General features: G+C 42.9%; 1 protein-coding gene across 2 annotated transcripts; it reads left to right on the top strand.

The window, feature by feature from the left end:
• Positions 1–5,298: 5,298 nt before the first annotated feature.
• On the top strand, positions 5,299–8,099 carry LOC125513084 (tubulin-folding cofactor A). Of its 2 annotated transcripts, XM_087527344.1 has the most exons (4): positions 5,299–5,625; positions 7,013–7,099; positions 7,181–7,327; positions 7,728–8,099. In XM_087527344.1, exons 1-4 carry the CDS (start codon positions 5,470–5,472, stop codon positions 7,971–7,973), a joined length of 636 nt encoding a protein of 211 aa, XP_087383470.1. In that variant the 5' UTR covers positions 5,299–5,469; the 3' UTR covers positions 7,974–8,099. The 2 variants fall into 2 exon arrangements, with proteins under 2 accessions (XP_087383470.1, XP_048534090.1); XM_048678133.2 differs by lacking the exon at positions 7,728–8,099 and having other exon boundaries at positions 5,307–5,625; positions 7,181–7,454.
• Positions 8,100–14,020: the final 5,921 nt, after the last annotated feature.

Genomic DNA, 14,020 nt, shown 5'->3' with positions numbered 1-14,020 from the left:
TCGCAGCCGCCTCTCCCACCGCAGCTGCCACACTCAAAAAATCCTTCAGAACTTTGCTCAAGCTACTGGCCTCACCATAAACTTCTCCAAAACAACCCTAGTAACCTTGCACGTCAACGAAAACCTAGCTGTCAACACTGCCCTCGCTATGGAATGCATGCGTGCACCCCTTCCTCAAACCTATCTTGGACTCCCCCTCGCTCCGACCAAGCCTCCATCCTCTGCCTTCGCACCGTTAGTCCACCGATCCTGTAAACTTCTCGCTGGTTGGCGTGCCAAGCTCCTAGACAGAGGCGATCGTCCCATCCTCATCTCAGCCGTTCTTGACTCCCTGCTCACATACTATATTTCTGTCTTTCGCATCCCTAGAAAAAACCTAAAAGTCATTGATTCCCTAAGAAGATCCTTTTCCTGGGCTGGTGAGGATGATTGCTCGGGTGCCAAATGCCTGATTGCGTGGAAAAATGTTTGCACACTAAAAAAATTCGGTGGGTTAGGGCTGAAAAATTTACAGGTTCAAAATAATTGCCTCCTAATGAAGTTTGCTGTCAAGGCCCTCTCATCCACGCCATCACCATGGCTTGATTGGCTAGAGCTTCAACACCCCAATGCCCTAGTCTCCTCGGGCCCCCAAGCTTCATTCCTATGCCGCACGATTGCTCAACAAATCCCAACCTTACAGTCAATTTCCTTCGTCTTAACAAACAGTGGCACGCACACTTACTTCTGGTTAGACACCTGGCTCACCCCAAAACCCCTAGCTACCACTTACCCAAACCTCTTCTCATACTCAACACTGCAACTGGTTAAGGTGGCTAACATCTTGCGTTTCAGTCTCGAAACAAACCTCCGTAATCGTCTCTCTCTCTCTCAGCAGAAACAGAGTTGGTTTCGCTTTTGGCTATTTTGCAGGACTTCGCGCCTTCGTCGGAGGAGGATCAACGATTCCTCCTTAAGGGTCATGAATTCTCCACCAGGCAAGCTTACGGCACCATCATGGCAAGGCCAGAAACGTACCTCATTGCCCCTCTCATTTGGACCACCAAGGCTCCATGCAAGATCAAGATCTTCGCTCGGCTACTCTTCAAGGATCGCCTGAACACCGCCGTCAACCTTTCCCACAAGAACATAATCACCTCGGACTTATGCACACGGTGCACCATGCTGCCGGAAGATTCCACTCACCTCTTCATCTCCTGTCCCCTCGCCAACAGAATCTAGCAAAGAGTTGGCATTCTACCCCAAGATGAAGATCTTAATGAACTTTGGGACGTGCCACTGCCTCACCACCTGCCCAACAAGGCATGGCCATTCGTCCTCCTTGCGCTCCTCTCCTCCATATGGGCTGCGAGAAATGATATGCTCTTTAGAAATATCGATCAATGTTCTGTAATAACTATTAGGAACCTAATAGCTGACTTGGATCTTTGGTCACACCGTCTTGTTGATACGGGTGACAAGGAGGACGTCTTCTTGTGGCGTACCTACCTCTCTGCACGATGCACCGTGCCTCTGTAACCTGGTTCTGCTGTTTCGACAGCCGTTTTGAGCAATATATTCAGGTGGGGAGCTCCCCCCCCCCCCCAACCCCCCGCTCGGTGATTCTCAAAAAAAAAAAACGAGTAGCACCGCATCTTATGGAGATATGTGGGACTGATAGACATGGAAAATCACAGTTGTCTTTATTGGCGACAAGTGGCATAACACATATCCAATTGCGGGCGGCCGCTGCTGCCTGTGAGCTATGTCACTCCTTTAGGGTTTCAGCTATGCTTAGCTCGTAACGATAGTCGCTACTTGGTCCTAGTTTTACTTCATCAACATAGTGATTTTAGATACGTTTAGTTAAAATATATAAGCTCGATGCAACTTTTACCTAGTTAAAATAAGCTGGCGATGCAGAAGCCTCCGCCGTGGAAGTAGACGAGCACCGGGAGCTTCGGATGCTTCTTTTCTGCGCGGCCGGCGGTGGTTGGCCTGTACATCCGAAGGCGGAGGCCGTGGCCGGTGTCGTACACCACGTCTTTCCACTCGACGGGCAGGTCGGAGGGGACGTGTCTCAGCATCGGCAAGTGAGAGTAGTCCAGGCTGCGCCTCACGGTGCCGTCGCTCAGGAGCTGCACGATGCCCATGCAGTCCTCCATCACATGCGGCTGCGGCGCCGGTGCCAAACCCGAGACATCCGACCCCGGCGAGGACGGTATATTCGGCATTGTGGTACGTTTGCGTTGGCTTGGCTACACGGTGGTCTTTCCTATACAAGCTACAAGTAATAACCGGCCGGGCACAAGCACATGTTCTCTGTTTAGTCACCCAAGGAACACATAAACACAAAAAAAACTTGGCACATCAGTGCACGTCTGGTGCCTCGTTGCCTGTGTATATGGTTTTTTTTCTCGAGTGTACGTCAATGATGTATCATATTGCGAAATATCATATTTTTATAAAAGGAAGCAAAATATTTAAAAAATCCCACGATCTATGCCAACATCGACCATCATAACACCCACGCTGCCCAAACACCATACATCAATGTCTCACAAATCTATCTAGACCCCCCACACCCACACCTGCTCGCTTGTAGTCCAGGACGTCTTCTTTAGGATCCACCTGGCTAGCTCTATCGGCCCTTTAAATTGTCCCACCTCCTTTGTTTTCATGTGGCCCATGCCACTCCGGTCTGTGTATATCTGAGGACGAGGAAACAAATCAAGGCACAATACACGGAGTGCTCTAGACGCGCTCAGCGCCGGAAACGTGATCTGGCGCTTACGCGCACCCCAAGCAGACCGCGGCCCAGCAGAGTTCGCTCCCTGGCCCTTTTTTCTTTATTTTTTGTGTTGTTGATCTGGTAGATAAAAACCGGCATTTTTAATACTTTTGAATTTTTTGTTGAAATAAAAAAATTCACTGATTTTTTAAAAAGTCCATCGATTTTGGAAAAAAGTTCATCATTTCTTTAAAACTAGCAAGATGTATGTGCATTGCACGGAACATCAAGATGCATTTTTTTATAAAACAGTTGTTGTGATTGACCATGCGGGAGTAACCCCATGTGTAAAAACTAATGATATCCCAAGAGGAGAGATAAGGTGAGGAGGAGTGGGGCATGGTGGTGATTAGTGGTCGGACTGAGCGGAGGCATGGGGATGGACGATGCCGACAGCGGTCACCATGCCAGATTGTTTCAGAGGCTTCCTTTTTAATTGCTCAACAATGAGGTTGTGGGAGAAAAGGATGTACGAGGGAAGGTCTTATCTGCAAATCTGGAGAGAGGTGCGGGTATCTTTTCGCAAAATTTCCCTAGTTTGCTTTCTATCCCTCAGATATAGATCAGACGGTCTATATTGCAAGATGGCGGGCACACCATCATCACCAACTCGGTTTTTTATAAGAGTAGAGAAAAAAGATCATAAATTTTAGAAAAGTTAATTGATTTAGAAAAAAGTCATATACTTTCAGAAAAATCATAAATTTTAAAAATAAATCATTGATATTTTTAGAAAATTCATCGTTTTTCTAAAAAAATCATCAACTCTGAAAATTCATGAATTTAAGAATAGAAAAATGAAAAAAAATGAAAAGAAAAAGAAAAAGGCAAAGATAAGAAAGAAGAAAAAGGGAGTAAGTTATCACAACACGTCTGGTGCCCCAGGTGGTTACTGCAGTTTATTGAGAAGGAGACCGCGGGTTCGAATCACCTTGCACGCCGGCCAACGCGAATGTGGGTGTGCACTAGTTTACGGAAAACGAAGAAACATGCGCTGAAGGCACCAAATAGGAAATGTCGTTACAGTATGCACGCTATTGGACAGATCTGTTAATGAGAGCGCTAGACATGAGTTATTCTTTGATCTTTTGTTTTCTTTGAAATTATTTGTAAAAGGTTACCCTTTACGAAATTTACTCTCCACCAATGTAACTTGAGTACTCATGTGAGTCACTTGTCGCAACTGGGAGTTTTTTCCCGTAGATTCGTTTATTCAAAATGTTTTATCTCTTCAACCATGTGTTCAAATACATAACGGTTTTCACTTTTAGATTGTTTTTGTTGAGGTCTTTGAAACTAGATCCCATGTTAATAGGTCCGACGTACCTTTTTTCACAAAAAAGGAAAACCGAAAGAAAACAAAAAAACCAAAAAAACAAATCGACAACTGAAAAAAACGAATAAAAGAAGCCGGAGCCCAAAAGCACAGTTGTGGTTTTCACCTTCTTTTGTAAGCACATGCTATGTTTTTCCCATTTAAGGGAAGCACAAGCCATGCTTCTTGCGGAAGCAACACTTTGCTTCTCGAAAGCACAAATGTGCTTTTCATAAAATCACATGCTATGCTTTTCCTTTTTCTGGTGAAGCACAATTGTGCTTTTAGAAAAGCACAACTACGCTTCTCATGGATGCATAGACGAAAAATATAGGATGTGCTTCTCGTGAAAGCATAGCATGTGCTTCTCGCGGAAGCAAATCTGTACTTCCGGAAAAGCACAAACGTGCTTCCGCCTGAAGCACGACTTGTATTTATCCTTTTTTTTATGAGAGGAACAACTGTGCTTTGCAAAAAAGAACTCAAGAAAAAGTGTACCGCCAAAACCCAGGGAAAGTGAGGCAAAAGCCAAACGCAAAAGAACCAAAAAATTCTTAAAACACGTGCAGAAAAAAGAAAAATCCGTGCCCCCACAGTGCACCCAGCACATGACACGTGGCAGCAACTAGACGTAGCTAGGGCGCTCCCACAGCGAGCCCCCACAAGGATGCCCGTTCAAAAGAAAGTTAGTTGCTCCCTCCTTTCCTAGCGTTTCATCGAGCTTAACCTCTTCTTTGATAATAGCATTTACTTTCTCCGTCCGCGAATAAGTGTACATCTAAATTTTGTACTAAGTCAACATTTTAAAATTTTGACCAACTTTATAAAGAAAAGTAGCAACATTTATGACACTAAATTAGTATTACTAGATTCGTTTCGAAATGTAGTTTCATAATGTACCAATTTGATGTCATATATGCTACTACCCATTTTTATAAAGTTGGTCAAAATTTTAAATGTTGGACTTAGAACAAAAGCTAGTTATACACTTATTTGCGGACGGAGGGAGTATGTTTACCTCTTCTTTATCTTTTATCACATAGATGAGTTCATCTACTTTGGCGGTCAACTCCGTGTTTTTTTTCTTCAATAACTCCGTGTTCATACATGTTGCAGTTGGCCAGATTGCATTTTTCTTCGGCAAAGTAGGCCATTTTTTTAGTAACATTAGTAGGACAGATATAGCCCTGACGTTCTACGGACCGCTGCCAAGTAGTGTGTGGCTTCGACTGTTTTACTAGGCCGGCCTGATCCTTATCTTATTGGGCCCGGCTCACAACTTGCCGCCTATCTATCTTGCTTCCACGCCGGCCGCAACGCAGAGCGACACCGCCGCCGCCGCGGGGCCTCGCCGGAGAAGCAACCCAGCTTCCGCGTCTTCAGGATGGCGGCGACTCTGAGGAGCCTCGGGATCAAGACGCGGACGTGCAGGAGGGCCGTGAGGGAGCTTCGGTCGTACGAGGAGGAGGTGGAGAAGGAGGCGGCCAAGACCGCAGCCATGAAGGAGAGTGGCGCCGATCCCTACGATCTCAAGCAGCAGGTGAAAAATCTCCAACTTACAAGACTCTTTCTTTTCTTGTCATCTTAGTAGTTCTACTTCCAGTCCATCCCAGTTTTGCCCCGAAAATATTAACCTAAACAAATACTACTCTGCATAATTTTCTTCATCTATTGTCACAATAGAATATTAGACAATCTATTGTTCTTCAGGCTTCAGCCAGCAAAGAAAATCTTCATCTATTGTCACAATAGAGTACTCCCAACCTAGACTTGGTGGTGGTTGATTGAATTTCTGTCTGTGGTTTCTGCCCATGTGATAGTCTTGATGTTAGACAATCTATTATTCTTCAGGCTTCAGCCAGTATATAGAAAATCTTCCAACAAGAACTGGTTTGCATTTCTTGTATGTATGTATGTATGTATGCTATTGGTCGGACAGCCTATCTACTACGTTGCATGGATACTTGGATACGTATCGGACACGCGATACGGGGATACGCCCGATACGTCAATTTTCTAAAAACATGGATACGGGGAAACGTTTATATATAGATGTTACATATATTAATTATTACAAATATGAAGAAAAAAATTAAGGAGCTTCTAGGTCAAAGCATGCCTCAATACAATTACCCCTTTCTTTTCTTGCACTTAGTCCACTTCCATTAATTGGCAGTGAGATTTGATTAGGTTTGTTGTTCCAAACAATGCATCGACTCTCTCTTGCTCACCTTTCAATTGAATAAAAAACCATTGACAGACATATTTTCACATGAACTCACGCCCATGTTGAGAATCTTCAAAGGTGTGCCTTTATTATTGAGGGGATTTCACGTCGAACGAGGGGTTTCAGGTATCCAAAATGTATCGCAGAAGTATCCTAGGAGTATCAAACATTATTTTCTTTTTTTAAAATCAAAATATCAAGGGATACTTGCAGGATACGTATCGGGAAGTATCGGGGCAGTTTCCGAGTATCGGGGCAGTATCCGGCTGGATACGCGGACTTTCTGAAGTATCCGCGCAACGTAGCCTATCTAAATGTTACAAATAAAGCATCTTGAAGCCGTGATGGGCATAGCATCCAACCAACCGTAAATCAAATGAACATGTGGTATATGCCCTCTTTAATTACATCCCTTTTGACAAGTATAATTTTCCATTAATTATCACATTTTTCAGGTTTAACGTGCAGCTACAACCACATGCTTATGAGATATTACAATTCACATGTGTTTGGAGAACTCTGACATGTTTTTTTTACTTTTTTGTAATTGAGATCGCAAATGGCCATTGCTGTCAATGTCTAAGATCCTTTATCTAAGTGCCTCTTTAGATGAGGAAATGCCAATTTGTGATCATACAAATCTCTGAAGTTGTAGCTCCATGTGAATTGCACTGTATCTTAATGTCATTTACTTCTTCAGGAGAATGTTTTGGCTGAGTCAAGGATGATGATACCAGACTGCCATAAGCGTCTTGAAGCCACACTGGCAGAACTGGAAGCAACTCTGGTACCGTTTCTGAAACATTTGAGCTAAATTTGACATTATATATGTGTGATCTTGTCATGAGCTGTTCCAAGCTATTTGCAGGCCGAATTGAAGGAGTCAGGAGAACAAGGTGACGAGATAGGAGAGGCGGAGAGCGTGATCACAGAAGTTGAAACTGTATTTGAGCAATTGGAAGATCAACTCACTAGTCAAGAGCGTCGGTGTGTTGAAGTTTTAGCAAGCATCTTGGTAAAATACTTGCCCTGACTTGTAAGATACTGATTGCATGAGATGTTTTAAACCGTTGTTGGTACCTTGGAAACTCATTCCATGAGATGTTTTCATGTCAGTTGGTGTATCCATTTTATTTGGTGTTTGGTTGCAATCTCATTATTACGCAGCTGAGAGCGGTTGACTCAGAAATTTGTCCCGGATGAATCAGATGGAGTTGTGACATGATATTTCAGTGGATACAGTAGACATGCCAATTCAGATTCTGTAAAATTTTCAGCTTGTTTGGACTATCTGGACCAGGGGAAGGTCTCACGAAAAATGGCATAAGCCGCAACAGGCGCAAGCCTGAGCTGCCAAATTCGAGATTTTACCTGTGCAGATCATAGAGTTTAATTAGCTATATTGAACTTTGCAGTGCCGCAGCAGGTGTGCAGTGTTACTATCTAGTCAAGGAGAGGAGGATATTTGTAAGAAAGAAAAAAGAGAGGAGGAGCTCAGTAATTCACACCATGACATCCTCGGCCTATCAACTGTGATGCGCGCTTTATCTGTAATCCTCATGGATCATGGCATCCGTTTCACATACTCAATCGCTTTTCGCCGACCGACAACGCTAGGAGACAATTACCATTTTTCTACGACTGACGAGGTTGGGAACTAATCACGCATCCTGATCAACAAAACTGTCCATCTATTTTCTCTGACCAACATTCTCCTCGAGGTTGGATATTCCACATCTGCTGAACATTTCAAGTTTGAAGACGATGTCTGTCAAGTATCAACACAGCTTAATTGGAGGTGTTATGCAGGGTTAACCATTGGTTATAATTAACCAAATTGTCTTGCAAGGCCCCTAAAACCCGAAACTACAACATAGCCGATTCAAATCAGGTGTTTAAAGAATAGTACAGTATATTGTTATCATTTGGGAAATCATACTTTGTAATTCTCTACAAAATTAATAAGTAAACTGTTTTCCTATCTTTAATTGCTTTTTTATGATTTTATAGGTATGTATGTTGGCAGACTTCATATTTATTTACTGCATTAGGCTAGCCATAGTGGGAGTAACTTAGCTAGTAACATAAGGCAACCCAAGGCAAATATGCTTATGTGGCAAAGAGTTAATGAGGAGAGAGGTGTTTGTGGTAACATAATATGTTACTGTAACATAACGCACCCCAATGCAAAATGTGTCTACAACCTAATAAATGAAGGCTTGCATAACACTAAACTTATGTTACTACCCACTATGAAGGTAGTAACATAGACTAGTAACATATACATGTTACTACTCTAAGTTACTTCCCACTATGACTAGCCTTAGAAAACTCCTCCACTAGTGCATTTCCTCGGACGCCGCCCTTCCTCACCTGCTTGAATGGAATGAATATGTCCTTTGTCTTGTCAAGGAGGGAAAACGCCCAATGTGTGGTACAGGACCGTGACCCTTCTAAACCATTACATAACAGAGAAGTCCATTTGTGTCATGATCGATCCATGCTTTACCATAGTGCCCGGAGAAGCAGACCTACTTCTAGAAGATTAAATAGTGATCCACTGGAATCGGCCTTGGGTGACACCTCCCTAGTCATCGAGGCATGTTACTATATTATATAAATTCTCAAGTTTACATTAGGCTTACCACGTCTATAACACAAGCTTAATTCAATAGTTGTACCATCATCCCTAGCTCGTCTCCCCTCTAAGTCTAGGAACATGTTTTTAGACAGTTACTCTTCCTTTTTCTCCCACCTTAAAATCCAGAATCCTAACTCGTCGACGGTAGTGAGCTATTTGTACTGGGGAGGAAGCGAATAATCTAAAAACGAGAATGAGACTCAAATCTAATATACTAAGTTGTTCGTATTACATCAAGCATTTGAGAGAGACAACAACCAGACCAGAGGTGATCTATATATCGTAAACATATATTTCTTGCAATGCAACATAGATCCTTATATTTCTTATTCTCATAGTAAATTGAGCATTCCATCTTAATTTAGAACGCGGTCAACCTACAGATGTCCGGAAGAACCATCTTGGCAGGGTCTATATATCTTGCTAAAGCGTTCCATCATCCATGCCAACAAAAGTGGGGTCTTGGCGGCGTCATGGAACTCCCTACCATAGAGCTCCTTGGTTGGTTGCATCCATGCTGACCATACCTAACATTGTCTCCGCCAAAGAAAGGCTTACCTATGCAGCATTCCCTCAGTGACCGTTCTTGTGTATGTCCTCCGATGTGAAAGTCTGCTCCCTTCCTTCGTCTTTCTTCTTGTCTGTCTTCCTTGCGAATATCTTCCACCATGGTGCAACTAGCTGCAAGGTCGCATACATATACATACATTTTTTTCTATTACACAAAATTTTGAGCTCTGATTTTGTTTGTTTTTTTGTTGAGGTATCCTCGAATGTTATTTGCGGATGAAATTTTGCAAAAAGCTAAAACTTTTGATCATGTTTGATGTCCCGAAGTTTCAGTTTTTTATTTTGTGTTATATCTTTTGTGTATTTACTGTTCATGAAGGGTGTAGGTACACCCGGGAGTAGAAAATTCACTCCAAGATGGTGAGCGCTAGGAGATGATGGCGCATACAAAAATATTCGAGAGGAAAAAACCGTGCATGTGGCGGGGTTATCCGGTGCATTGGATGTTTGAAAATCAAATTAACAATATTAAAAAACTGAAAATAATTTAGCATCTACACATGATATATTTCAACCATGCCACAAAAACAAAAGGTAAATTTGAACCACAGCTTGAGAAACAAAAAGAACATAATTAACACTAATTGTGTTAATAGATAAAATTTATGGCCCAATATAAAATGAGTCATATTCACACAAAAAATGGACTTTTTTGTTTCTAGAGTTGTACTGAAATTTTGTGACATGTTTTGCGTGTGTGTAAACTTATCTTCACATTTTGAACACATGTGGAGTGTGCTCCGGTAAGCTGTAGCACCAAACATCATGTCGGACGCTAGAATTAGAGAAGCCTTTTTTTTGCGAGACCCTCAACACAATATTGCTCGTAGCCTGGTTAATAAAATAATAAATAGTCGGCCGTGCGTTGGTTGGGGCTAGAACCCACGTATTGAGCCCTCGTCTCATGCATTCTGACCACTACAATACGAAGTGCTTTTGGTTTATGGCAGATCACAGAATGTATATATTCTAAGCATGAATGAAAGTTGAGCTTTGGGACTGCATTAAACACGGATAGTTACGTGTGTGTGTGTGTACGTTATTCTCCTAATATCGATCATGTGCGACTAATATCTTGATAGAAATTCCAAACTATGCAAATACCAATATTGATACTCGTTTCTATAAACGTTGATCTACGCTTCTCTTCATCGGTGACCGTTACTATTCTGGTGCGCTAATTCTGTGGGCCTTAGCACGATGACTTTTCGACTGTCTACTACAACAAGGTTTTCCGACTCACGTAAGGGAGGGGTGATGATGGCAGTGTGCCTTTGGCTCACTTCAGTGCTTGTAGTCGTCGCTAGGTGGTTCACGGGCCTGGATGAAATTTTTGTTACTTCTGGATTCTTTGTACCGCCATGACTATTGATGAATAGATCAGAAGTTTTTCCCACAAAAAAAACTTGGTTGAGCATGTACGAGCAAAAGATCATGTGTCTGTGTGCTTAGATATAGAGAGACTAAGGCAAAGATAAAAGAATCTATGTGTGTGTGCGTGCACGCGCGCGTGTGTGTTTGTGTGTGTGTGTGGGGGGGGGGGGGGAGGAGGATCTAGCAAAGTTTGTGTTGTATGATAGAGGGAGGGATATACCTAGAAAGTGAGTGTGTGAGATAGGCATGCGGAGAGGGAGAGAGATGTGTCTTACAGAGAGACAGAGAAATTTGTGTGCTTGTGAGTGAGGAAGACCTATGAATGAAGAGAACTACAAGGGAATGTCCTAAAAGAGAGTGATACAGAGAGGGATCCAGAAAGATGGGGAGGTGTGTCCGTGTGTGTATGAGAGAGAGAGAGATGAGGACATCAATATCATTGTTACACCCACAACCCCTACTACTACATATACTGGACCAATTACTAGAGCTCGGGCACGCCAATTAAATTATCAGGTACTTTCGTTTCTTGGTAATGATTCTAATGTTCATGAGAATATGATGCTGCCTAAATTGGATACATTTGTTTTGCTTACAAATGAAGGGCCTCACGTGGATAAAAGGGATGAACACTGGAGCAAGACCAAGCATGAAGATGATGGCATGCGCAAGGGGAACAAGAACGGAGTTACAAGTGATGATTTCAGGACTTTGAAGCCACCATAATGAGTGCATGAAGTCTTGGACGAAATATACAAGATGCCACTTCATAAATTTCGTCCAGAGGCTATTCTAGGTGTTGCGTCACCTTATTATTGGGCCAGGCCCATGTAATTTCGAAATACATAAGTATAAGATGTTTTTAGAGTCCGTATGTTTGTGGAAACAAGAGATATGGTTGTTTTCGGACCCCTCCCCCAGGGGCCACGAAATTCCCCCCTCTTCCTCCATATATACAGCTCTTAAGGCACCGTTTAGACTTTGGATTTTGTTTAGATAAAAATTCGCCATAGCTGCAACTTTGCGTACTTTGTTTGTGTTCAACGACCAGACAAAGGCGTCTCAGAACCCCACCTTCATTAATAAAGCTTTCCTCTTATATTCGCAATATCCATATTGCAATCTTAGTTTCTTGCTTGTTCTTCGTTTGCTCGCATGAAACAGGCCCTCGTGGTCAGGTTGATCGTGCTCCGGCATGGTCAATAACCGTCGAAGGTTGGTTTAGCGATTGCTAAGGCGCGACTTCTCGCACGTTCGTAGTCGGATCGTCAAGGTCGACTCCCACAGAAAACGATAGCCACCATCTCATCGAAATATCGGGACACCTTTGCCTCTATCAAGTGGTATCAGATTTACAAGTTGCTCGGTGAGATTTTACAGTTTTTCGTAGTTTAGATCGAGCCTATTCTTCATACCTACAGTCCACGAAAAAGCCAAAAAAATTAGGGTTAGTTCATCATATCCAAACCAATCTGAGCCTTTGCATAATCTTTTTAGGGTTTTGCATTTTTGAATTTGTGGTTGCATCGTCGTGTCTAGTTGCTAGTCTTAGTGTCTAGTCCTTTAGAGTTTCGAGTTCTGTTCACAAGTCGTCACGCCGCCGCCGCTCTATCATCATCGCCCTGCCATATACCACCATCGCTTATCCACTACTCCACTGAGTCCATATACCACCACCGATCCGAGTCCATATCCCACCACCAATACGAGTCAATATACCACCACCAATCCGAGTCCACATATACCACCGTCATATAGCATCACCAGTTCGAGTTCCACCAGATTCATCTCTGCCACCAGTCCTAGTCCGAGTCTAGTAGTTTGTTACTCTGTTTTGGTTTTCCATATCACGCCATACTCTGAGTCGTGACAGAGTAGGACTCCCGAACTTTCGTGCTACCCGTACAAGAAAAAAAGCTCCAGTTTAAAAAAACTAAGTCTGGAAAATTCTGGCTAGGCAGTTTTTAGACCATTTGTAGACTTTTTTGAAAAAATTGTTGCAGAGCAAAATAGAAAAAAAAGAAAACAAATTCAGAGTGTGCTCCTCCCTTGTTTACGTGCAGCGCCGTGATTTTGTTCGTGTTCTAGGCTCGCGTCTCTAGCACGGTCTAGCCTAGGACCAGCACAGTACCATCGTTGAGCGTTTATTCAACTTTGCATCTCTGAATTAATTATTGCTGACCCTTTTTGCTACCATATTATAAGCATTCCAAGCTCCACATACATCTACATCGTGCGTTTGACTCTCGCTGGTAATCGCTCTATCCAAGCTATGAGAGTTTTGACTACATCGGTTGCCGATCACTGCCTGCTGCTGGGTAAAAACTGGTAAGAATTTAAGATTTGCTTGACGGATTTGTAACACCCACCACCACCACCACTTGTTAGTAGTCTGTAGGATCATATTATTGTGTGTTTCTATTGCTGCTAACCATGCCAGGATCACAAGCCGATGAGATTGACTGGGAGAACATGACGAATAAGGAGTTGCATTATAAATTTTAGCAAATGATGACTGAACAGGTGCAAGATGTGCTGAACAATTTTGAAGAGGCCATGGATAAGATAATTGGCTTTGAGAAGACGTTCGAAACAAAGCTCGATAACAAATTTAATGAAGTGCTTGTGCATTTTCCACAACCACCACCGGCTGCACCTGCCGCTCCTCTGCCACAACAACAACAACGACTACCTCCACGTCGCGAAACAGCCCTCCGCCGAGCGAGTCGTGTCCCTCTTGAGCCTGGCCAAACTGTTGGTGTTGTTGTTGATACTTCTGTGACTCCTGCTACTGATGAGAAGGAGGATGATTATGCGGGAGATTACGAGGATGAAGCTGATCAAAATTAGAACTACGTGCGACCACCAGCACCCGGTCGTCCACATGCAAATAATCGCAATGGTAGGGCTGCATTACCAGCTCAGGTACGAGATCATGACCATCTTCCTAAACTAAAGTTGAATATTCCACCATTTGAGGGTAGATATGTTCCTGATATATATCTTACTTGGGAGTTAGAAACCGAACAACGTTTTCATGTTTAGAATATCCCGAGGAGAGACGTGTTGCTGCTGCACTTTGTGCTTTCACTAGTTTTGCTTGTGTGTGGTGGTCTGAACATT

The sequence above is a fragment of the Triticum urartu genome, chromosome 6A (assembly GCF_056163025.1).
Source record: "Triticum urartu cultivar PI428250 chromosome 6A, HENAU_Tu73, whole genome shotgun sequence".
Taxonomy (NCBI): Eukaryota; Viridiplantae; Streptophyta; class Magnoliopsida; order Poales; family Poaceae; genus Triticum; species Triticum urartu.
This window is presented reverse-complemented; position numbering and strand designations above follow the sequence as displayed.

Coding starts and splice junctions, on each gene's coding strand:
- LOC125513084 (XM_087527344.1), top strand. CDS start 5,470: ATGGCGGCGACTCTGAGGAGCCTCGGGATCAAGACGCGGACGTGCAGG. Junction 5,626..7,012: donor CCTACGATCTCAAGCAGCAG/GTGAAAAATCTC, acceptor TTACTTCTTCAG/GAGAATGTTTTGGCTGAGTC. Junction 7,328..7,727: donor AAGTTTTAGCAAGCATCTTG/GTAAAATACTTG, acceptor TGAACTTTGCAG/TGCCGCAGCAGGTGTGCAGT.